General features: G+C 46.8%; 1 protein-coding gene across 3 annotated transcripts in view; it reads right to left on the minus strand.

Annotated features, from left to right (window-relative positions):
* ZNF710 (zinc finger protein 710) overlaps positions 1-24,152 on the minus strand; it is a 62,299-nt gene extending 38,147 nt beyond the window's left edge. The window contains exon 1 of one of the 3 annotated variants that reach the window (XM_034667868.1): positions 1,634-1,761. In XM_034667868.1, coding sequence (XP_034523759.1) covers positions 1,634-1,746 — 113 coding nt within the window. In that variant the 5' untranslated portion in view covers positions 1,747-1,761. Of the gene's footprint in view, positions 1-1,633; positions 1,762-13,128; positions 13,457-23,811 lie in introns of those variants that run through there. The other 2 variants (XM_034667869.1, XM_034667871.1) reach the window with 2 other exon arrangements.
* Positions 24,153-24,204: the final 52 nt, after the last annotated feature.

Consider the following 24,204-nt stretch of genomic DNA (forward strand, 5'->3'; position numbering starts at 1 on the left):
GGTCCTGGGATGGAGCCCTGCATGGGGCGCCCTGCTCGGTGGGGAGTCTGCTGCTCCCTCTGCTTCTGCCCCTCCCCACCCTCGTTTGTGCTCTCTCTCTCTTAAATAAATAAATAAAATCTTAAAAAAAAAAAGAAGAAATTAAATGTAGATGTGTATCTTTCCTCTCAGGTGAACCCACCACTTCTAGGTGAGAGAGCCTCAAATTTGCCCTTCCAAAGGTCATCTCGCCTGCCTCTCCTCTCTCTTTAAAACAGGAAAAAAAAATACATTTAAGTTTCTTAAGTGTTCTTAGAATTTACATTCAACTGAACATGGCCTGCTGAGCTCCATGGAGCTGAGGTTTGAAGAGAATGTTCCGTCAATGGGAAATCCACAAGTGTTCAGTCAGAGTACAAAATTTGCAATCCTTAGCCACGGTCATCACTCGGCTGGGTGCCTCCAGATGGAAATGGGCTCCGGTTTATACTAGCCCAAGCATCTGCAGGTTTACTCTAAGAAGGACAAGGCCACTGCAACAGTTGAGGGTTGGCCCACATTGGCCGCAAACAAGACCTGTAGCTAGGAAACACCTGATGTTACTTTAAGATGCGGTCTCTTGGGCCCTGCCTGGATCCAGTGGATTTGGGGCCGGACACAGGGAACTGCACCTTTTTTTTTTTTTTTAAAGATTTTATTCATTTATTTGATGGGGGGAGAGAGAGAGAGAGAGAGAGAGTGCGTGCACAAGCAGGGGGAACAGCAGGCAGAGGGAGAAGCAGACTCCCCGCCAAGAAAGGAGCCCAATGTGGGGCTCCATCCCAGGACCCCAGGATCAGGACCTAAGCTGAAGGCAGATGCTTCACTGACTGAGCCACCCAGATGTCCCAAGGGAACCGCATTTTAACAAGCTCCCAAATAATGACTGATAGGGCCACTTGAAGATGGCCCTGCTGCGTGAGAACCAGGAGTTATGGAGCGCCACCAGGGTCCTCGGAAGCTTTGGCCTGGAGAAAGTAAAACAAGCCCAAACCAACAAGACCAACTGGGTTTACAGTACGGGGGCAAGTGCCGTGTCAATCCCTGGCGTAGACACACCAGTGGCATAAATCCTGTGTGTTTGCTGAACGGACCTCTCATTCTCCGCTCAGCTGAGCCGGGCACACAGTAAGCACTCAACTAACGTCAGTGGCTGTTGTTCAACAATGAGGAAATTAAAGCCCGGAAGGCCTGCGATTTGCTGAAAGTTAAGTTCCTGGTAAAACCAAGGCTTGCCCTGGAACTCATGCCTCACTCCTCTGTGCCTCAGTTTCCTGATCTATAAAATGGAGCTAATGTAGTTGCTAATCCTCACATAGTTGTTGTGAAAACTAAAGGACAGGATGGCTTTGTAAACACACTTAGCCTGCCCCCCGGGGAGCATTCAATAAACAGTAACTGTCCCTATAACCATTACTTTCAATTTTGAAAGTCTGAGAATGACATAAAATCTGTTTCTGTCTGCCTGGAGTTTGTCTATTCCACATGGATATTAGCACTAAATGCGCTGCTGAAGCTGAATGGCCAAAACAGCCCCTCTGCCTTGGTGGGGGCCCTTTCTGGTTGGACGAGGAGAGCTCGCCACCCTGCAAACAGGCCATCCCATGACACACACCTGGCTTGTGCCTGCTCTTGGGGAGGCCAGCTGGCGGAAACTCTCTGCAAACACGTCCCGGGCCCTGAGAGGTTTCCCAGTGGGCACCCGTCCAGCACACTTATTACATCCATAATAGTCCAGGCATGGTGCTGGGCACTGGAAAATACAAGAACAGCAATAAACAGGGTCTTCCCCTGCCGTGAGTTTACAAAACTATAAAGTGGGTACAAATTTCTTTTTGATTAAAAATTTCTATTATAAAATTGCAAAGAGTTTGAAAAGGATGGAAGAGAAAAAAAAATTAATACTCCTCACTCTAACCCAGCCCCTTCTTGTGTATTTCTTCCTGGTCCTCCCCAAGCATGTGGTTTTCACAAGGTGTTATTGGTGAGAACTGCAACCTGGAGTCTGCTCATTTCCCCTTACCTGGACGACCAAGCGATTTTCCAAGTTGTACATTCATAATCAATAGTCTATGTTCATAAACACAGCACGTCCACACGCACACACAGACCACCATCTGCTTGCCCACGTTCACACCGAAGGACCTTCAGGTTGCTTCCCATTTGACCATACGGCCCACCGAATGCGCTCAAGCATTCATGCAGAGAGAAGATAAAGGGAAGAGGCAGGTGTATAATTTGACAGTGTCGGATGAGCCTGGGTTGAATAATGCCACGGTGTGAACTTGGACAAGTCACTTAACCTCTTTGAACTTCAGTTTCCTCCCAAATTGTCACACCTGCTTCATACGGTCATGAAGGGGGTTAAACTGGAGACCATCAGTAAAACACAGCATGGGGCCTGACAATAAATACGCGCTTTCTTTTCCTGTAAATACCAGAAGGTGGTCACCGTGACTGCTCTATCACTTAATATATGAGTATCTATTTCATTTCTATATATTTGTAATATTTCATTATAAAATCTCGGGGAAAACTCCTGCTTTAAATTTAAAAGGTAAAAAACCGTTTAATACTTGAAAAACTTGCACTGAGTTCATTTATTGGTTCCACAAGTAATATTCAGTATAGTATCTGTGATTTAGTGACCTGACCTGCTCTCTGACCTCATTGAGCTTACCATCCAGCATTTCTTTGGGTGGGTATTTACTTGCTAATTTTATTGTCTGTTCACTTTCTCTGCAAGTTTCAATCTTGATTTTTTAAAAATTATTTATTTATTTATTTATTTATTTGAGGGTGGGGAGGGGTGGAAGGAGAGGGAGAGAGAGTCTTAAACAGACTCCGCACTGAGCTTGGAGCCTGGTCTGAGCTCGGTCTCATGACCCTGAAATCAGGACCTGAGCCAAAACCAAGAGTTGGGTGCCTAACCGACTGTACCACCCGGGTGCCCCTAAACCTCGATTTTTAAAAACAAATATATATTTGACCTTAGTAGAATCAAAATAATAACTTGTTAGGGTATCTTATAATAAAATCTTTCCCCCCACACTCTCAAATGTTTTGTAGAATTCACAGAGCAGTTACAATTTTTTTCTTAATGTAGTCAAATCTGTTGGATTTTTTCGATGACTTTTTTATTTCTAAACTTGGGAAATCTACCTCTAGCCCAAGATCTGGTACAGAGTAAACTGTATATCCGGAACATTTACTTCTTCTTTAGTATATATTTCTGTTTCAGTATTATTGAGGATTTTAAAAGCAAGGTTAGACAGTAAATATGATGGCAGGCCTCCTTACTTTGTTACTGGTTTCAACAGGAATGCTTCTAGTGTTTCACGGTTAATTACAACATTGGCTATTGGTTTGAAATAGATATTCTTCATCATGCTACAAATGTGCCCTTCTATCCCTTTTTTGGTGTATTGATTAGGTAGAAATGGTTGTTCGATTCTAATCAATTTTCCCCTGCATATATTGGAATCAATCCGGTTTTACTTCTTTAACCCATTAGCATGACGTAGTTACTATATTAAGCTTTCCTGATATTGACAATGGCCCCCACTGGGTTATGGTAGATGACTTGTTTAATACATTATTGAATTCTATTTCCGACATAACATTTCCATCCTTTAATATGGTCTCTGTGCCATGGTTAATATCAGGCTTATTTTGCTTTGTAGAATGAACTGGTTTATTCCATCAATCTTGTGCTAAGCCATGGACTAGCTTAATGTTATCAGTATTATCAAATTTGAAATAATTACCTAGCAAAAACACTTGGGACTGGTGTCTTCTTTGGGTAAAGGGGGCAGTGCTTTGATAACAATCACAAATTTTTTTTTCTCAATTAACAACATATTTTCAGAAGAGCCTTCATTTATTTGAGATTTTCAAACTTAAGCCGATCGTGCCTACATTTTCATTTCTTAAAATGTCTCTATTGCGATGTTCCCTTTCTGGTTCCTATTACTTTTTTCTCTTCTTTCTTTTATTTTTCAAGTAGATTTGCCAGAAGTTAGTCTACCTTATTGTTTGTTTAAAAACAGAATCAGTTCTTGGATATATTTGCTAATTTTACTGTGTTTCTGTTTTCTAATTCATTTATTTCTGGCTTTACTCTTTTTTTCTCTCCATTTTCCTTAGGGGCTGTGTTTGATTCTTTTTTTCTAAGATCTCAGGCGAATGCCTGGTTTATTCTCTTTTTCTGTCTCCCTTCTTAATAATAAAAGCATTTACGTCCATAAGAATAGCAGCAGCTGTCTCCCAGAGGTTTGGTTATGTGGCATTCTGGTTTTCAAGGCTTTCTAAAATTTGTCGCTATATTCTTTATTTCTTCCCTGACCAAACAGCATTTTAGGAGAGGGTTTTATGTTTTTTTCAAGTGGTTGGGTTTTCGTTTTAGTCCGTTTAAATTTACAATTATTTTGGCTACATTTACTGCATGGTGATCAAAGGACTCCCCGACTGGCACGATTTCTGTTGTGGGTGGAACGTGCGTTCTTACAGTTGGTTACTGGTGGCTGACAGAAATGTCTGCAAAGCATATGCTCGCTTGCAAAGCCCAAGCGCTTTTCAGAAGTTCTTGCTTTGCCATAATGTTACGTCAAATGAAAGGGAAAGAGGCTACAAAGTTCAATGTACTCGTAACTATGTTTACAATACAGTATGTTTACATATGTGCACTGAAGAAGGCTGTGACCAAAAATCTAAAGACACTGAACAGTGTTGGTAATTTCTACTTTGAGGAGATTATGGGTAATTTTTATTTTCCTGTATTTTTCTTCTTCTTCTTTTTTTTAAGTAGTGTGGAGCCCAACACAGGGCTTAAACTCACGACCCTGAGATCAAGACGTGAGCTGAGATCAAGAGTCAGATGCTCAACTGACTGAGCCACTCGGGCACCCTGACACTTTCCTGTATTTTTAAATTTTCTATATAAGTGTAAGAGTTACTATTTTAATAATAAGATTTCTTTGAATGCTTATTTGCTTAAGCTTTGGTAAGAGAATTGCTCTATGGCTGAGTGTTTTTGCAAATCGCTCCCTGGCCAGAGTTGAGGAAGTTACCAAGAAGAACCTGAGGAATGGTTGGGTTTGGACCCTTACATGGCAATGACACCTGGAGACGGTGCCCCTTGTGAGGGACCCACAGTCACTCTGGTGCTGGAGGTCCCCTCTGGAGGACGTTCATCCGCAGGGGGCACCCAGGAGAGTCACCCTCATCCTCATGGTCCCCACTCACAAACGAGCACGCCCTCATTACCGTGATGGCAGAGTTGTCCCTCAAAGGAAAAAAAACGGCGAAATCCAACTACTACAACTGACCCATGCGGGCTTTTATTTTCTCCCTTCCTACATGATCTCTGAGGCCCACCCCCAAAACCACATTTTCAACCCCAAGTCGACTGCTAGAGCTGAACTGGGAGCACCTTGGCCAAACCCCACACCTGGGCCCTTGCAAATGGAAGAGGTGGCTGATGGTGCCCTTGGCTGTGCCACCAGCTCCTGCGGCTCCCCGCCCCGCCCCCCGGCCCAATACCAGCAGCTCTGGAGACGGAAAGATCCAGAGAGATCCAGAAGCCTGCTCCGTGATTGCCCACCCTGAGAAAGAAGCAAGGACGGAAGCTGAGGCCTCCTTCGGGAGGATGAGAGAGGGAGAAGGGGCTGTGAGACAGGGAGCGGACAAGTAGTTCAGGAGTTCCTGGGAGACATCCTTTCAGAACCACGAGCCAGTGGGCTCACCGCAGCCAGCCGCCTGGGCTGACTCCCCGTCTCGTGCTCATTACCATTACCAGGAGTCCCTCACACTGGGGTCTTTCTCCTGTCTCCCTGCCCTCCATTCCCGTGACCCTCTGGACCAGAAGACAGTGTCAAGGAGGAGGGAGAAAAGCATGCTGGGGAGGAAGGGGGGACAGGAGGACCCTCAGATGTCTTGACTGGCTTCCAAAGAGCCCCTGCCCAATCTCGTGGACAGGTTAGGGTTACCCGCGTCCCAGGGAAAAGACACTTAGAAAGCCAGGGAAGAGAATCCTGACGGTGGTGCCCTTCCCCTGGGGGAACGTATTAAGGTGGCCAAGCAAAGGCCAAAAACAGTGCAGGGTGGGCAGAGAGATGCAGGTGTGTGGCCAGCTCCCAGCGGTGTCTTGTCTCGGGGGGACGCTCACTACCTGGATATGGCTCAGGTAGGGGTGTGGAGGAGGGTCTCATGGTACCGCCAGGGAAAAGAGTCACAGACATCCTTTCTCTATAAACCCTGTCCCCCCTCCCCCCTCACTGTCCCTATGGCTTCCTACGTCCAGGCAGAGTCCTGCCCACCACCCTGGATGTTCTGAGCAGTGACCTTGAAGCATGTCTATGTTAAAGCCTGATGCCCCCGCAGGCCCCAACTTCCTGAAACACCCAAGTCAGAATGCAGCCAAGGACTTGGAGCCATCACCCTTTGGAAAGGGTGTTCTCGGCATGTCAGCCTGTCAGCCACGAGAACTTACAGAGGGAGAATGAGAGTGAACTCGTGTTTTTGGTCTAATTTTTATCTAGAAGTCAGCAGGCTCTCCAGTGACTCATCTGGCCCACCTCTGTATCTCCTGCTTCACTGTTGTGGTGTGTCCTAGGGGTTGGGTGGCAGAGTGGTTCAATGGATGGGAGTATGAACTCTGGACTCAGTCACACCTGGGTTCAAATCCCTCTACCATCCCTTACAGGTACAAGGCCATGGGAAAGTGGCCACCTTTGTGGACCTGCTTCTTTGCCTCTAAAATGAATCCAGAATGCTGTTTCTTGCAGGGTTACTGAATGAAAAGAGTCTAGCCCTGTGCCTGGCCCGGAGCAGGTGCTCAACAAACATTGGTTTTCTTTCTCTTTCACTTGCCAGCCTTCGGGGAAAGCCAGCCTGAAGATCTCACGCACTCATGCAACATTTCAAAAGATCTTCCTACATTCTCAAGTCAATTTGGTAACTATAAATATGTATTAGGAACACACCCTCGTGGAAAAATTTTACTTGGGGTTATTTCTTGGTGAGTTTTAAGAAATACAATCAAGCATAGAAAATGTACTTTTGTAAATTATCTGTAAACAACTGGTGCAAAGCTGAAATTTTAGGTGAAATGAGAAGGAATTCAAGCAAAAGTGCTATACTTATTCCTCTGAGGGGTTTCTCAACTCTCAGATCAACGTTTCCAAGGGGATTTCCCCACATGGATTTAACAACAGCGTAAGTCCCAAGTCCCCTGGTTATGGCACTGATCTGTCATGTTGCTTCTTTGCTCAGAGTCCATAGGGGCTCTGCCTAGCCTCTGGATTAAGTCCAAGCCTTTGGACACATTCCCAGATCAGCCCCTGCCTACACTTCTAGCCCCATCTTCTACCATCTCACCTACACATCCTACCTCCTATCCATACCAAACTATCACTGAGTCCTCAAATGTGCCAGTTCTTTCTGCCTTGGCAAGTTCCAGTATCCAATGGAATGCTCCTGCTCCCCCTGCCTGCTGGGACTCTGCTATATACCACCTCCACCAGGCAGTCTTCTCTGCATACAGCCCTGCCCCCACCACGTTCCTAACTTCCTGTGCTCTTGTTTGCGTATCCCATATTCCTCTGGCTGAGGGCTCACCGGGGACAAAAGGCCTGTTGTTTCCCTTTATATCACAGAGTTTAGCACATGGTAGGTGTGCCGCTCTGATGAAGGAATAAAGAGGTGAGTAAGGAGATTTGTAAGAGAAAAGAGAAAAGAGAACTCAGGATGGTTCTTCCCTGACTTGACAGCACAGCTCTAAAAAGTAGGCTCATAAACCCATTTCACAGGCCATGAAACCAAGGCTTGGTCGTGAAGGCTGTGCCTCACTGGGGCTGGGAGATAGTGAGCCAAGATGCAAAGTCATGGCTCTTGTGAACCAGAGTCCTGTGGCTTAAAGTAATGTCCTCCCCTTTGTCTCAGAGCCCACTTCCATGGGGAGCGTGTGGGGAAAAGAGCAGCTCCGTGTTTCCACATTGAAAACGGTTTCTGTCCTACAGAGCTCCCCAGGGCCAAGAAGGTGCCAGGGCAAAAGCTGCAACACACAGGAGAGCAAACCCATGACCCTGTCTCAGGCTACCCTGAACCAAGACCCCCACCCTGGGGCCCAGCACTCTCCCCACTACTAAGGGCGGGCTTCCATAACCCCTCTAACAGGACACTAAAGTTGCCCACTATTTGTGCTTTTGGTGGGCCCAACACCATTGAAAGTGGACCCTCGTCGCCCCCAGGTCTTAATTGGTTAAGAAGCAAAGTGACAAGTTTCATTTTATGTAAGGTGGCAGAATGGGATCTAATGACCCATCACAAATGGGAGGGGTTGGGTGGGGGGGTTGAGAGTGTGGGGATGGCCATGGGCCATTCAGGGAAGAGAGGCAGGACCGGGCAGATAAGAGATCTCATCCACCAGACAGATAACGGGGCTACAATGACAAAGGAGCTAGAAGCCATCGCTGGTGCATTGAGAGAAAGGAAGAGCATATTAAATTTTAAACAAAGCCCACCCCAGGGGAAACCTCCAGCCTCCCTCTCCCAATCCGCGCCTCTCATTTCCAGCACAGGTTCACAGAAACTGAAACGTCCGTCCCTCATCTCAGGGGGCTGGGTTTTGTGTTTTTGTGTTTTGTAACCCAACGGGCAGCAGTTGGCATGCTGGGTCTCCGGGTAGGAAAGGAGCAGCCTGGGCCTCCAGGAGCCCCTGTGGCCTTCCCACCAGGCCTGGGAAAGGAGGGTGAAGCGGGGTCGGGAACCAGAGCAGAGCGGGTGCAGGGAAAGAGCGGTGGTGACATGCCTGAATGTGCCAGATCCGGCAGGTGGGCACCAGCCTAGGTGTCACTGGCCGAGAAGAGTAAAGAGGGAGGCTAAGAAGCAGGGAAGGTCCTCGGAGGCCACGCCAACCAAAACTACCCTAAAGAACACGCTGACATGCAGGAGGAAGAGAGCCGAAAAGGAGGAAGAGCGAGTGTGGAGCTGGAACAGGAAGGCCCGATTTAGCCTAAGCAAATGTTACTTCCTCAGTAATTCCATCCACCCTCCCTCCTGTCCCCCTCCCGCCCCACCAGGGCAGTGCTAGAGGAGTCAGGCTGGCGGGGCTGGAGGCCTGGGCAGACGCAGTCCCCTGGGGGGGCCCTGGGACGGCCTCGGAGGCCTGTCCAGGAAATCCCCCTGACCCGCAACCCCAAACCGCTACCCAGGTCGGGAGGAGCAGCCTTGGTCTCTGGTGTTAGGGTGGGATGTCTGCTTTATAAGTATCTTCTTGGAAGAAAGACTGTCAAAGCTCCCCGAGAGTCTCTGGAGCCCTCCAAGCCAGCCCCAGGCCAGCACCATCCAGGGCACTCTAAGGATGGACACCTTGAGGTTTCCCTGGGGAGCCGCAGGCCTGCCCAGCTGCCTGCAGTCAGAGGAGAGACTCAGCCCTCGAGTCCCACTGCAAGCCAAGGGGCAAGGATGGGACTCTCTCCCCAGCCACTGACTCTTTACCAACATGGGCTCAACATTTGGAAAGTGATGTCTGAGAAACACACAGCCAGGGTTTAAAAGAAAAGAACTTTGGATTTATCCAAAAGGAGTACAACCTCTCTGGAGGGCCGTTTAACCATCTGAATCAAGAGCCTTTAGAATGTGCCCTTGGCCCAGGGATTCCCTTCTAGAAACAGATCCCAAGGAATAATTAAGGCTGTGGGCAAAATTACCCAGGGTGTTCACTGCAGCATTCCTTAGAAGACAGAAAAAGAGGACATACTGGACATGTGGGAGGGCTGCTTAACTATATTATGGTCCTTCCGTTCGAAAGAATATTATGCAGCCCTTTAAAGTGAGCTGGGGGTGATGAGCTCCGGGAGGTGTATGGGAGTGTTGAACACTACGACACCGCACACCTGAAACTAATGTAACACTGTATGTGAACTCTACTGAATCAGAACCAAAAAATAAATAAATAAATAAAGTGACGTGGAGGAAGAGATTTAACTCCATGAAAATTTTAATCACAAATTGTTAAGGAAAAGAAAAAAAAAAAAAGGAAAGAAAAAAGTAACATGAAGGCACACATGGTATGATCTCATTTTAATTAAAAAAAATATGGGCTGGAAGGGTATATAATATAGTGAAATATTAATAATTATAGAAGGTTTCTGCTTTCCTCTTTTTGCTTGTTTATATTTCCTAAATTTTCTGCAAAAATCATAAATCTCTTTGTAACAAGAAACAAAAATCAATAAAATCTATTTTCTAAAAAACAAAAGGAAGAGATCCAAGAGCCAACAGACTGTTCATTCCTTGGACATTCAAACCTGAACTGGATTTGGAAAAAACAAAAAACAAAACAAAACTGAACAGAAGACATCTTAAAACCACCTAAGAATATTTTCAAGAACTAAGGGGTAGTTTCCAGTGAAGAGGAATTAAACTCTCCGGGAGGCTGGAGCAAGTGCAGGCAGGGTGTGAGTCATGAGCTGAGAGCCAAACCCCCCAGAATACTCAGAACCCAACTTCTCTGTCCAGGTCCTTCAAATAATTGCCACTGGGGGAGGAAGAGGAGAGCAAGCAGCAGGGCCAAGGTGCAAAAAGGCAAAACAAACATTTCTTTTGTCCTTCGTGGAGGGGGATGATAGCCATCTCTTCAGACAGTAAATTCAAAAAGGAGAGAGAGGGGAGAAAAAAAAGGCCAGTTCCCGAGCTGAGACTGGTTAATCTACCTGGTGATAGGGAATCAATTTTTACAACCAAGCTATAAAAGCACTAAAATGGGGGTTTGGGGGTGCCTGGGTGGCTAGTCGGTTAAGGGTCCAACTCTTGATTTTGGCTCAGGTCATGATCTCAGGGTGGTGAGATCGAGCCCCGTGTTGGGCTCTACGCTCAGGCGGAATCTGCTTTAAGACTCCCTTTCCCTTTGCCCCTCCCCTCCGCTCATGTGTGTACTCTCTCGTTCTCTCTAAAAAAATAAAAATAAAAATAAATAAAATAAAATAAAAGTAGGGGTTTGGAAGACAAATTCTAACAAGTCCTGTCACCGAAACAAAAGAACTTAGCAGATGTGACCTCGAAGTTTTTCTGGAGAATGAGCTAGACCACAGGCAGATAATGGACTGGAACACTCCAGAGGGCAGTTAGAGTACTCAGCACACCATTTTCAGAAGTTGGCCGTTGCCTAACAGAGATGACCTAGAACCCAGTGAAGGAACGATGCCACAGAGGATGGTCTTCGTTATTCAAGCGTCAGGAAAACCCAACAAGGAATAATGGCAGACATCCAAATTTCTCCAGTCCTCTTTATGATCAAAAGCCTTAAAGTCTACCTCTAATAGCAAACTTTATTCATCTGAGGAACGTATCCTGGGTGCCTCCTATCCGTTCATGCACTCAGCAAATGGCTGGGTACAAACTTTACACGGGGACAGCTCTGTGATGCTCAAGGCACTTCCACGTCCACCAACCAGACAAACAAAAATGGACAGGGTGGGTCATTAGGGTGCATCCCTTGTAAAGACGCCAAGTAGCAGTGCGATAGGGAGTTGGACATGCCGGCTCAGGCCCGTGGATCCGGAAGACATCTTACCCCCATGAGCATTCCTCGGCCCCAAAGGACCCTGCCTCCTTCTTAAGAAATGATGACTCCAACTTAGAAAATAAATACGACACCGCACGCAAGGACAGGTGGTGCTGGATGATTTTGTATCTCTTAAAGACATCAAATTCTTCCCCCGGGTGAAGCTGTACCTATAAATTACAGCCTCGTATTCTATATGGCCAACACCTTTAGCTTTGTTCACCTACAGCATTTCTCCTTGACAAAAAAGAAGCCGTCAATACTCTACTTTGAAAACAGCATAGGAGGTGTTTCTGTGAGACAAAAAAAAAAAAAAAAAAAAAAAAAAAAAAAAAAAAAAAAAAGAAGAAGAAGAAAGCAAGCAAGTAAGCACTTTTCCTTCCCTTTAATTAAAGGGATGCCACCCAGTTGTACCTCTGGATTGAAAAATAGAAACAGAAAATTATTCTTCCAGAATCTTCTAAGTACCAAGTGCCTTTAGCCCTAAAAACTTCTCCGCCATATAACAAAGTGAAAACCCCAGCTTAAGGCACCAGGAAGTATTCCCTCGGCACCTGGCAGCAGCTGGTACCTACCTGAGGCCAGTTCAGAGACAGTAATAAAAGCTCCCTTGAAATAATGTTAAGGTTCAGACACTCTGATAAAAGCTGGGAACTTCAAAGGTAGGACTGCAAAGCCCTTCCCTAATCCTCCTCATTGTGTCTGATGTGGCTGGCTGGGCTCTGGGCTGGCTCCACCACCTCCTGCCTGAGCTTTGCCCCATAGGCATTTGTGAGCTAGCAAGCCAGCTGGGGGAGGTGGGACAGAACTTTACACTCACTCCCTTGGGAGGGGTGGGCCTTCAGCCGCGGTGTATAGCCATTGGTCTTTGACCAGTGGGATGTCACTTAAAAATAAGGGAAGAACACAAGAAAAAAAAAATACTGATCTACAGACAGGAGCCCCATGGTTCTGGAGTGATCACTGGATTCAATGCTAGCTTCCAAGGCTTTCTCCACGAACCTGGGCGAGCCATTTCAGACTTGAAGCTTCGGTTTCTCGGTCTATGACAATGGTAACCTGACTGGGGGTTGCTGAGGGGAGTAACTGAAAAATTGAAAATGCAAAGCAAGAGTGAGATTCTTCACCTCACCCTTCCTTCTTTCCACCCTAACTTCCTTCTTTCCTTCTTTAAAAATATGTATATATATATTTTTTGGTTAGGTAGGATATGCACGTAAGGCATAAAATTCTAGATGTAGAAAAAGGAACCTTCCAGAGCTATGGCATAGCCAGGCCTTCTGTCCTGAACTCTCTCACTTGAGAAAATACCTTAGTGACCAGACCACATGAGCCAACCCCAGGGATACACAGGGAGCTTTCACATTCTTTTCTACAGCTGCACAGAATTGCATTGTATGATCATAGGACAATTTATTTACCAGTTCCCTCCTGGTGGGCATTAAGGTTTTCTTTCTTTCTTTTTTTTTTTTTTTTTGCTTTTACGAGCAATGATGTAATGAACTATCTTGAAAAATGCTTGTTTTGCATGTTATGCCACATACCTGTGAGAAAAATTCCCAGAACTGGAATTGCTTGTGCACTTTTGATTTTAATAAATATCGTCAAAATCTTCACTATGCAACGTGCACTCTGTTGACAATTTGAGAGTATCTGTTCCCACGGTGACTTCTCCAGAGTAGAGTTAACTTACATCTCTCTAATTAGTAGTGAGCTGAACATGTTCTTACATGGTTAAGAACCATTTGTATTTTCCTTTTCTGTGAACCATCCATGTTCTCAGCCTATTTTAAACATTGAGTTGAGGGGTGCCTGGCTGGCTCAGTTGGCAAAGCATGCGGCTCTTGATCTCCGGGGTCGTGCGTTCGAGCCCCATGTTGGGCCTAGAGCTACTTGAAAAAAAAAAAAAAGAGGAAATAAAATAAAACATAAAACAAAGTTGAGTTAATGGTCTTTTTCTTAATGAGTTGTAGGAGCTCTTTAGATATTAAGGAAACCAGCTCTATCTATGACCTATGTTGCAAAAATGTTCTCCAGTTTTGAGAACTAGGAGGCTCTTCTGATTCCATTTATGGTGATTTTAGCCACACAGAATTTTCTTTACTTGTGTATAAACACATCCATCTTTTCTTTTATGGCTTCTGGGTTTTAAGTCATAGTATTCCCTGGGTTCATTTTTTCATATTTAACATCTTCAAGCCATCTGAAATGTACTGTGTTATAATTTGTTCATTTTTTTTAGAAAGCCATCAAGTTGCCCTCTCAAGCCACAAACTGTAAAATGCCACCTTTATTTCGTATCAAATTACCTTTAATTTACCTATAAGTCCCTTCTCCTTTTTCTCTTCCAAATCCTGCCCAGTTGTCTCAAAACATGCTCTTTTTCCTCCACGGCTCTCGCATCCCTTCATTCCATTTGTGAGCCAAGAGCTGCACCATGTTATCGTGACTGACAATCATGCAAATTGTGCTGAACCTCAGCATCTTAGAGTAGGGAGAGATCTCAGAAGCATCCCTTCATTTTACAGCTAAGGACACTGAGATCCAAAAAGGTGATCTGGACATGTCTAAGATTACGAGGCTGGTTTGTGCTTGGATTTTTTTTTATGTTTTTAATTACTATCCAAGAAGAAGAAAAGAATTGATTTTGTCATAAATTCTGCTCAATCAAAGGATATCTATTAAGCAGCTACTATGCCCAACAGTGAACCAGGCACTGGGGCTCCAGAAATAAATGACACAGCTCCGAGCTTTCAAGAAGCTCAGAATCCAATGTGCAGTCTAAACATACATACCTACAGACTAAGGGGTAAGGCAACAGTGGCCAATGGATGTGGAAAAACAGGTCAATTCTGCAAGGGATGGCATGAGGAAAGCTCAGAAGATACATGGTTTTTATTTTTATTTTATTTTATTATTTTAGAAGATACATAGTTTTTAATTGGGCCTGGCATGACCAGAACTTTGTCCAAATACGGAGAGAAAGTATTTGGCAATAGGGGAACAATAAGACAAAGTGGGGTGCCTGGTGGTATATAGTCAGGAAGGGAGTAATCTGGCTTCATGTTAGCTGGGGGTGGACTTTCAAAAAAAAGGCTCCTCTGAGGATCTGTCATTGCCAGGCCTTCAAAACTTCACACTAAGAATAATAAATAAATTGATCCATCTAGAGGGCCTTCTGGTGTCTGGCAGAAAGCAACACATCCTCTGTGGAAGAACGTACTCTCATCCCATACTTGAACGAATTCTCACGGGCAGAATTCTAACAAACATAAACTCACAATCAACAACCATGACACACATACAGGGGCACCTTGTGGCTCACTTGGTGAAGCGTGTGGCTCTTGATTTTGGCTCGAGTCATGATCTCAGGGTCCTACGATTGAGCCCTGTGTCGGGCTCCATGCTCATCGGGGAGTCTGCTTGAGATTCTCTCCCCCCCTCCCTCTGCCCCTCCCTCTCTCATGCATGCTCACTCTCTCTCTCAAATAAATAAATGAATCTTAAAAACAATAACAAAAATCATGAAACACATAGGTCATAAGCCCTCAAGAGTGGGAATCTGCAGAAACATTGTATGACGGAATTGCACCTGCAAACACTTCAGGGACTGGAATCATTGGGTACAGAATACAAAATAAGTATGCTTAATGTGATTAATAAAATGAGGAATTAAAAACACAAGTAAGGAGTTAAGAGATTATTAAAAAAACACAGACCACCATGCATCCTCAGGAAAGGATAAAACAGAAATAAAAAATATAATTATCCAGGTTAAAAACTCAAAGGATGTGCATCAAAAATAATAAATGCAATGGAAACATAGCAAATATATTAAAATTTATGAGTTAATATTGATACTAAAAATACTTCCGTGGAAGAGCTAAACAGAAGATTAGCGATAACTAAAGAGAGAATTAGTAAGCTGGAAGACAAGTAAGATATTATCCAGAAAACATTACAAAAAACCAAAAGACTGAAAATGAAATGAAAGTTAAGAGACATAAAGGATAGAATAAGATCTCACATACATCTAACTGGAGTTCCCAAAAGACACCAGAGAGAGATAAATGATGGCGAGACAATATTCGAAGAGAGAACTGCTGCAAATCCTCTAGAACTGATAAAAGTCACCAATCTTTGGTTCCAGGAAGCCCAATGAATCCTTAGCCAAAAAAATTCAAGTCCACTCCTAAGTAAGTAATAATGAACTGCAAAACACACAAATGAGTGTGCATGCGTGCACACACACACGTGCACACACGCACACACCCCACCACCAACAACAATCAGGCAAAAGATATTCCCTAAGAAGAACAATATTGTGCTACCAATTTCTCAACATCAACAACTGGCCAGAAGACAATGGAATACTATATTTATTTATTTTATTTCTTAAAAGATATTTTTTATTTATTTTGGAGAAAGAGAGAGAGAGCGCGTTCATGCACAAGCAGGGGGAGAGCAGAGGGAGAGGGAGAGGAACAAGCAGGCTCTGTGCTGAGCACGGAGCCCGATCTCAGGACCCTGACATCAAGACCTGAGCCGACATCAAGAATCAGATGCTCAACGGACTGAGCCGCACAGGCACCCCTGGAATACTATCTTTAAATTCTCAGAGAAAATATCTATCAAGCTAATGTTTACACCCACTAAAACAATACTTGAACAACAAGGATGACGTACAATTTTAGCCAAACAGAAACTGAAAAGTTTATGACTAAAAGCTGTTCACCACCTGACGTCCTGATCCCAGAAAGTAGGTCTGAGATCCAAGGAGACATCTAAGTAAACAAAATGGAAAACACGTGGAAAATCAAAGCAAAGGTTAACTGCATAGAAACATTAAAAATAAATGCCTGGGGCGCCTGGGTGGCTCGGTCGGTTAAGCGCCCCTCTTGATTTCAGTTCAGGTCATGATCTCAGGGTCGTGAGGTTGAACCCCACGTCGGACTCTGCACTGGGTGTGGAGTCGGCTTCCTCTCCTTCTCCACCTGCCCCTCCCCCACCTATAAATAAATAAATAGATAGATAGATAGATAGATAGATAAATGCCTGTTTTGTGGAACTGGAGAAACAAGATGCATCTAAACCACAGACACAACTCAATGTGTCACAACAGTGACTTCATATCAAGCATCCCAAGGTCCTTGCATTATGTGAGAAAAGATACAGACACCAACTTTATGCCTTCTGCAGTCTGCATGCATCAGAAGAATAGAAAGAGTGTATAAGCTGCAAAGCAGTAGAGAAAAAAAAGAGTGAAGGAAAGTAAGAAAAAAAACCTCTTTTAATCAATTTAAAAGAATGAACAGGGGCGCCTGGCCGGCTCGGTCAGTCAGTGGGGTGTGTGACGCTTGATCTTGGGGTGGTGGGCTTGAGCCCCATGACGCATGTAGAAATGATTTAAAAATACAGTCTTTAAAAAAATCAAAGAGTGAACAAAGAATCAGAAAAAGAAACAGAAAGCACAAAATAAGATGGTAGAAAGAAATCCATGTATGTCTAAACTATAACCAATGTCAACTCAGCTCCGGACTGTTTACAGGAGACAGGAAGGCAGGGACACAGGACAAGAGTCTGCAACCACAGACTGGAAGGGAAATGAGTAGCAGAGAACCAGGAGAGGGGGGAACGGCAGAAAACAGTAGGATCAGACAGGTAGAAGAGGGCCCAGAGTGACAAGCCAACACTCTCCATGACAGAATCGGCTACGGAGAAGTCAGGTAGGTAGAGGCCCCAAAACAGACTGGCAGGTGTGATTAGGGGGTGGGCCAGGGGCCTCTGCAAGGGCAGGTAGGAACGGGGAGTGAAATACTCTTCTGTTTCAGAGCTGGAGAGAAGAGGGGGAGAGAAGAAGCAGGGACAGAAAGGGTGAACTCTTCTTGGTGAAGTCCTAGTGGGGAGAGAGTGATCTGAGAGTTGGGGAGAGGCAGGGGCAAAGGAGGATGTGGGGTGCTCAGGCCTAGGGAGGCAGCCGGGGCAGGACAGAGGCAATCTAGGGATGGGTTGATGGTAGGCACAGGCTTCCCAGCGTGGCTGTGCAGTGGTGGGGGATGGGAAGAATTCTGAATTTCAGTGGTGATCTGCTTCCAGGTAATGGCCAGTCCACAGGGAACTCGTGGTCTGTGGCTAGTGATAGGAGGTGAGGCACATAAGCTCCGGAGGCCCCAGGATCAAACATCACAGAGTGGGGTTAGCCCACCAGCACCACCAGCCTCCAAAGGGTACCTGATGCTTTTCCACAGGCTGGCGTGGATGTGGTCCTTGTGGGGACGTTGTGATATGGTGCATAAAACCATCACTTGAGTTTGGCTCTTGTTTTTTACCGAACGCACAAAGGACAGCCGTCCCCATCTGGAAGCCCATTCATGGCTGCCCTACTGCGTACGGGATGGCGTCATGGAGGGCGTTCAGACATGACCCAGAAGACAAACCACACACAACCAAGAGTCATCACAGAAGTTACAGTTTCTGGTGTAAACCTGGAGGGGGGATATTCCTGCTTTCCATGGTGATCATCCTTACCTGATTTCGATCCCCCACTTATTACCACACTGGGGGAAGGAAGAAAGGGAGAGAAGTCTGGCCACAACATGATCCCCTACACTCAGCTTCTGACTGCACTGAAAACCCTCATGTTTCCAACACCTCTCTCTGTACTCCCAAAATATACACGCAATAGAGCATATATATTTAATATCAGCAATGCCTTTACAATAACGGTTGCAGAAGACAGAATTAAAACCCCCCTGTAGGTCTACCCACTTCTTTTTTTTTTTTTAANTATTTATTTATTTGACAGAGATAGAGACAGCCAGCGAGAGAGGGAACACAAGCAGGGGGAGTGGGAGAGGAAGAAGCAGGCTCACAGCAGAGGAGCCTGATGTGGGGCTCGATCCCACAACGCCGGGATCACGCCCTGAGCCGAAAGCAGACGCCCAACCGCTGTGCCACCCAGGCGCCCCTTTTTTTAAAGATTTTATTTATTTATTTGACAGAGATAGAAACAGCCAGCGAGAGAGGGAACACAAGCAGGGGGAATGGGAGAGGAAGAAGCAGGCTCATAGCAGAAGAGCCTGATGTGGGGCTCGATCCCATAACACCGGGATCATGCCCTGAGCCGAAGGCAGACGCTTAACCGCTGCGCCACCCAGGCGCCCCAGGTCTACCCACTTCTAATAGTCCTTTTACTCCATTTATAAATATATAGATTATAAAGATAATACATACTGATAAAAATTCACATAACACAGAAATGAATTAAAGAGAAAACAAAAGACCTCTGTACTTGGGGGTAAGGCACTGGGGATGGGGGAAGGGGCAGGTCTGCGAGCCACACACAGTAATTAGTAAGTAATAAGAACCAGTCATTTTACCTTCAGAAGCCGCTGATTCGACATACGTTTTTGGCCCTGTTTTGGTTTCTCACACCCTTTAATCCCCCTTTTGGAATCTACCCCAATCTCTTGCTACCACCTCACCCCTATTCAGCAGTGCACGTCTTCGAGCATCTTCTGCCCAATGCTAGAATTTTTAATGTAGCCTGCAGTACTGCGGCCGTCTTGTTTTCTAATTTTTTTTTTAAGCAAACAAAAATGAGTTGGGTCCAACAGTGACACAGGCACTCACGGGCTAGCCCGGCAACCTGGTGCAATTTGTAACATGTTTCCTTGGGAAAAACCTTTTTGTTTTATGCATGAGCAACTAGGAGACACTCAACTTGTAATTGTAGGGGCCTCTGTGATCTCCATTTCTGTTCTACCGAAAGAGTTCTCCCCTCGTCCCACCTGCCCTGTTAACGAAGTTGGGCTTTGTGAGCAGGGACACTCTGGGCCCACCCGTCCGACACCAGGCCCGGTTCTGGCACTTGTCCTCCGAAAAGTTATTCAATTTGAATGACCAGATATATGGAAAGGGCTTACAATGGTGCTTGATCCATCGTAAGTGCTGTGTCATAAGAGAGTTGGGTGAGATTTAGTTAAGGAAGGCGTTTGCCCCTGGTTCGGGGAGGCCACAGACCGCTTTGAGGCTGGCGAGAATTATTGGTCCTCTCCCCAGCAAAGTGCACGCACATCCCCATAAGCCTCCACACAGCTGCACGTGCAATTGAAGTACCCCCTCGCCTCCCCGCCCCCCATTCTGTAAGGCTCAAGGACCGCTCTGGGCCCTCTGGTCCTCCCCACACTGATGTGAGGATCTCAGGCACGAAACTGTGGCAACGCTTCATGTCTTATGTTCACAAGCAATGGACGATTGAGCAACTCCCCCGTTTCAGGTTCCGCTTTTGGCAGAAATGTGACACCTTTCTTCCCCAAAGTCCTTCTGACCCTTGCCCGTTTTGCTCTCGATTCAGGCCAAATCCTCCCTGGGCCACCTTAAGACAATCTCTCGGTGGGCAACAAAGCTCTACATGCTCTTTGCGAATTATTCTGATCCTTCCCCAGAGCTCTTGACGGTCCGGCCACTGTGCGGCATGTACTGATGTCAGGCCACCACACGGACCCGTGCCTGCTGGGCCCCCACCCAGGGCACCGCAGAGGAGGGATGCTGCAGACGCCGGGCCCTCACTCTTAATAAGCTTGGACACAGACCCAACCAGCAAAGGCCAAAGATGATAGAAGCCAGAAGGAACTCATGAGATGATCTAATTCCCTCATTAACCAGAGAAGTGACTTTTCCAGTGGCCACCCCACTCATTCACAGCCAAGCTGAGAACCTCCCGGTTCAGTACTTGGATTCCTTTGGCATTTCTCAGACTTCACCATGCAGGTGAGTTGTGTGAAAATGCAGATTCTTCTGCACTTCTAGCAGGCTCCCGGGCTGCGGCTGCGACACTGATGGTGCGGGTGCACGGGCCACTGAGAGTAGCAAGGGTTTACATCAAGGTTAATGGACTATCCCTCCCTGGCTAAAGCCTCTTCACCCACCCTTCCTGTGGCTGTTTAAATGCCCTTTCTTCAGGAAAGCCTCCCCTCCCCTCCATCTTCCCTGATTATCAGCTCCCATGGCCTCTGTACTTTTCCCTTTGAAGCGTTTATAACAACTGTAATTAAAGAGTATTTGTGTAATTATTAGTTCAGTGTCTGCCTCCCAGGGAGACTACAAGCTCCATGAGGTCGGGCCCAGCACAGAGACTGAAAATGAAAGGGGAGCCGTGGTGCTCTGGAATGGCCTCAACGAGCATCCTGGAGTAGAAACGGAAGGTTTACACCCGTGGAAAACACCTTCTGGAGGCCTCAAGGCCAACACCGATACTTCCAGCTTTAGAATTCCCACCGGTTTCAAATACATACTCCTAAAATTTAAGTTGCAAAGCATACTTCACAAGAAAAACGTCTCCTAAATGTTTATCAAGCGCAAAACAGTCCTGATCTGGCACTAGCCACTCTGCCTGGGGAATAGTCAGGCCTCCCAAAGAAGCAACCCTTAGAGTCTTCATTGTGCGAATGGTCTTTGAGCACCATGCGGGCCTTGGCAACGGGAGCAGAGGGCACACGCTCCCTGACCAGCCTCACTCCACTGAAGACCAACAGTTTTTCTTTTTCAGTTTTTCTGCTGCCATCCTTTTGAGGAACCTCAAAGCTCTGTGTGCGCAGCTCCCTGGTGTGGGCAGATGCCTGACCTCAGGGCCAAGGAGGCAAAGTCTGAAGTCAGACCGCCCAGGTTCAGGGATCAGCTCTGTGCCCTTGGGCAAGTGACTCAACTCCTCTGTGCTCTAGTTTCCCCATCTGCCAAATGGGCATATTAAGGGGCGTGTATACACATAGCTCACGCCTGGCACCAGATACATGATTATTACTATTCTCCCTCTACCCAGGGCAATTCAAGATCTCTCTATTGTTTTGCACAATCTCTATCTACCCAGCGTCTCCACCTAGTCAGGATCCACTCTTCCCAGCTGCGCCTGCCTTACCTGTCTGGAGCTTGTTTGAAGCCATGACTCACTGCAAAACTCTGCAGGTCCCATCAATCACCTCCCCATCCCCGCCTGTGTGTCACTCGTGGATTCCTTCTGGGAGGGAGGTCTTTTCCTCAATGCCCAGTACACTTATTCACCAAGTATTATCGAGGGCCCACCATATGCCAGGCTCTGTTCTCGGCACAGGGGCTCAGGAATGAACAAAGAATTTCTACCCTCACTAGCTAATGTTCTAGTAGGAGATCTGACCCATGAACAGACCTCAGTTCAGGTCTCTGGCTCTTCCTTACATCCCCATTCTTCTCCGCAGACCAATCCTAAATAAATCGCACACAAGTACAAAGCATGAAGAAAGCATGCCCAATCCCAAAGTCCTGAGTGTGACTTGGGAACAGCCCGATGATTAAAATGCTGCCCCACGGAACTGAGGGCCTTTGCTCCTGGTTCCCCCTAGCAGCCACGCCGGCCTGTCAAACCCTCCAGAACAGTTCGTGTGTAACACACCTGGACAATAAGGTGCTCCGTTTACCTGTCTCCTGCAGGTAGCGTATGCTGATGGTTGGCCTTATTCTCAGAGCCACACTCTTTGGGCAGAGCCTGATTCGGGACCCCAGCAGGAAGAGAGGCCATGGCCTTGTGTTGAAGAGCACTGCACACGGACTCTGAAAGCTCATGTTCAAATGCTGGCTCTGCCCACAGAGTGTGGCCCCAGGCATGGAGGTTTTCTCGGGCCTCGGTTACTTTTAGACAATCTCTAAAGTGTCTTCCAGCTTTGACGTCTAAGGGTTGAGATCAACCATCATTAACACGAGACTCAGATTCAGAGATTCCTTAATTCAGCAACACGAGCCCCAGGCCCAGGATCTGATGGTGAGCAAGCCAGATGAGGAGCGGGTGGGGAGCACCCTCGGAGACACACCTGACTTCTCCTTTGTTTATTTACTCCCTTCTAACTTCAAACTTGAACTTTTTAAGCAGACTCTGATAGAAATATCTCTGGGCCACAAGGCAAACCTAAAATGGAAGTTGTGTAAAAATCTCTGGTGGTCCCATTCGTCTCCCTTCCTTCAACTCGAGAACCGTTCCAGACCTTGTCTGTCTTCTTGTCTCTAGACAGCGAGCCTAAAATAAGTCTCCCTGGTAGGAAACGCCTGCTTGGAATGGAAGTGACCCAAGTATGGAACAAATGGCCGCTGGCCACACACCACAGGACAAGGACTCACCTAGGAATCTGCCTGGAGAAGAGTGATCACCTGCCCTCATTCACTTCAACTCACTGCATCTCCCTCCATAGGCGTGTAACCAGGCAAGATTGGAGGAAAGAAAATGTGACCCAAATGTCCAACTCCCCCTACTCAAAAGAAAGCAGCTCTATTCCCACTGCCCTCGTGTGAGAAAGCCAGGTCCTGTAGGTTTCTGGAGCACGAATGCTGCTGGAGCTATAGATGACCAATTAGGGGTCAGGCAGGCGCTTGGCCCAGGGTGACATGTGGCCATGGGCTGGCTGACAAAACCACCAAGAAAGCTCTAGAAAACAATATTCACTTTAAAACAAACAAGAAAGGTACAATCATACTAGGTCTCAAAAAATAAAAACTGGACAGGTCAATTGCTTGATCACAAACACTAAAAATACACGTTCTAACTGCTATGACAATTAGGGGTGGTTTTCTTCCCTTCTCCCATAAGACCCGGTCCTTTGAAGGCCCCTGGATAGGAGCACAACAGGGATGCAGGCCCAGGGGCCTTTACTTGAGAGAAATGAACTTTGACTGTTTTTGCTTACACATGTACAAAGGCAGAACTCAAAGAGTAGCTTCAAAGTTGGCTGGGTGACCCCCAAGGGTGCAAAGTCCTGCTTTGCACACCTGTGGGGGAATTTTTGTGAATTTCCCAGGCGCCCACGGGAACCCTTTACGTCCCCTCCAGGTCGACACCGGCTAGGAGTTTCCATTTTGCACAGAAATAAAGGCGCTCGGGATGTTCTTAGCAGTTAGGGCGCTCAGCCTGCAGCTCAAAGGTGGGCCACCGGGATGGTCATTCACTGGACCGCTCAGACAGGGAAGGACGAGCACCTCGCCGTGTCCCTGTGAAAACGCACCCACGCTACGGCTCTGCCTTTACCCCAAACAACGCGGAGCTTAGAGATACACTAAGGACCGTTTCAGGTTAGTTAAAACCCACGCCAGCACCTCCCTGGCCTCTTAAATCTTCCCAAACTACAGCTCAGACTGGAGGGAAGCAGTTGCAGCGACCATAAAAGTCATCTTAAAAGGCAAGTTGGAAAAAAAAACCCGATACGCACTAGTTAGCAAGTCCGCAGTTCGGGGGGCGGTGGCACCAGGGCCGGATCTGTGGGATCCGCGCGCCTGCAGGGGCTGCCCCGTCGGTCCCCGGATCCCCGCGCCCACCCGGCAGCCTCCTGGCCCCCTAGTCTGACGCCGGCGATCACACCCCACAGCTCTGTCCAATTAGGAAAATGACCGCGAGGAGACAGAGAGGGGGCGACGAGGAAGGGGAAGTGAGACTAGGGAGCCTGGGGACAGGCCGTGGGGACCCCGCCAGCCGGCGAGCGCCTTCAACAGGTTCCCCGCCCGGGGCGCCCCGACGCCGGCGGGGCCGGGGTCCAGCAGCGCACGGCGTGCGGCCGCCGGCTGCCCTCCGGAGCGCCCTCGATCCCCCCCTTCCTCCACGGCGG

The sequence above is a fragment of the Ailuropoda melanoleuca genome, chromosome 9, assembly GCF_002007445.2.
Source record: "Ailuropoda melanoleuca isolate Jingjing chromosome 9, ASM200744v2, whole genome shotgun sequence".
Classification (NCBI taxonomy): domain Eukaryota; kingdom Metazoa; phylum Chordata; class Mammalia; order Carnivora; family Ursidae; genus Ailuropoda; species Ailuropoda melanoleuca.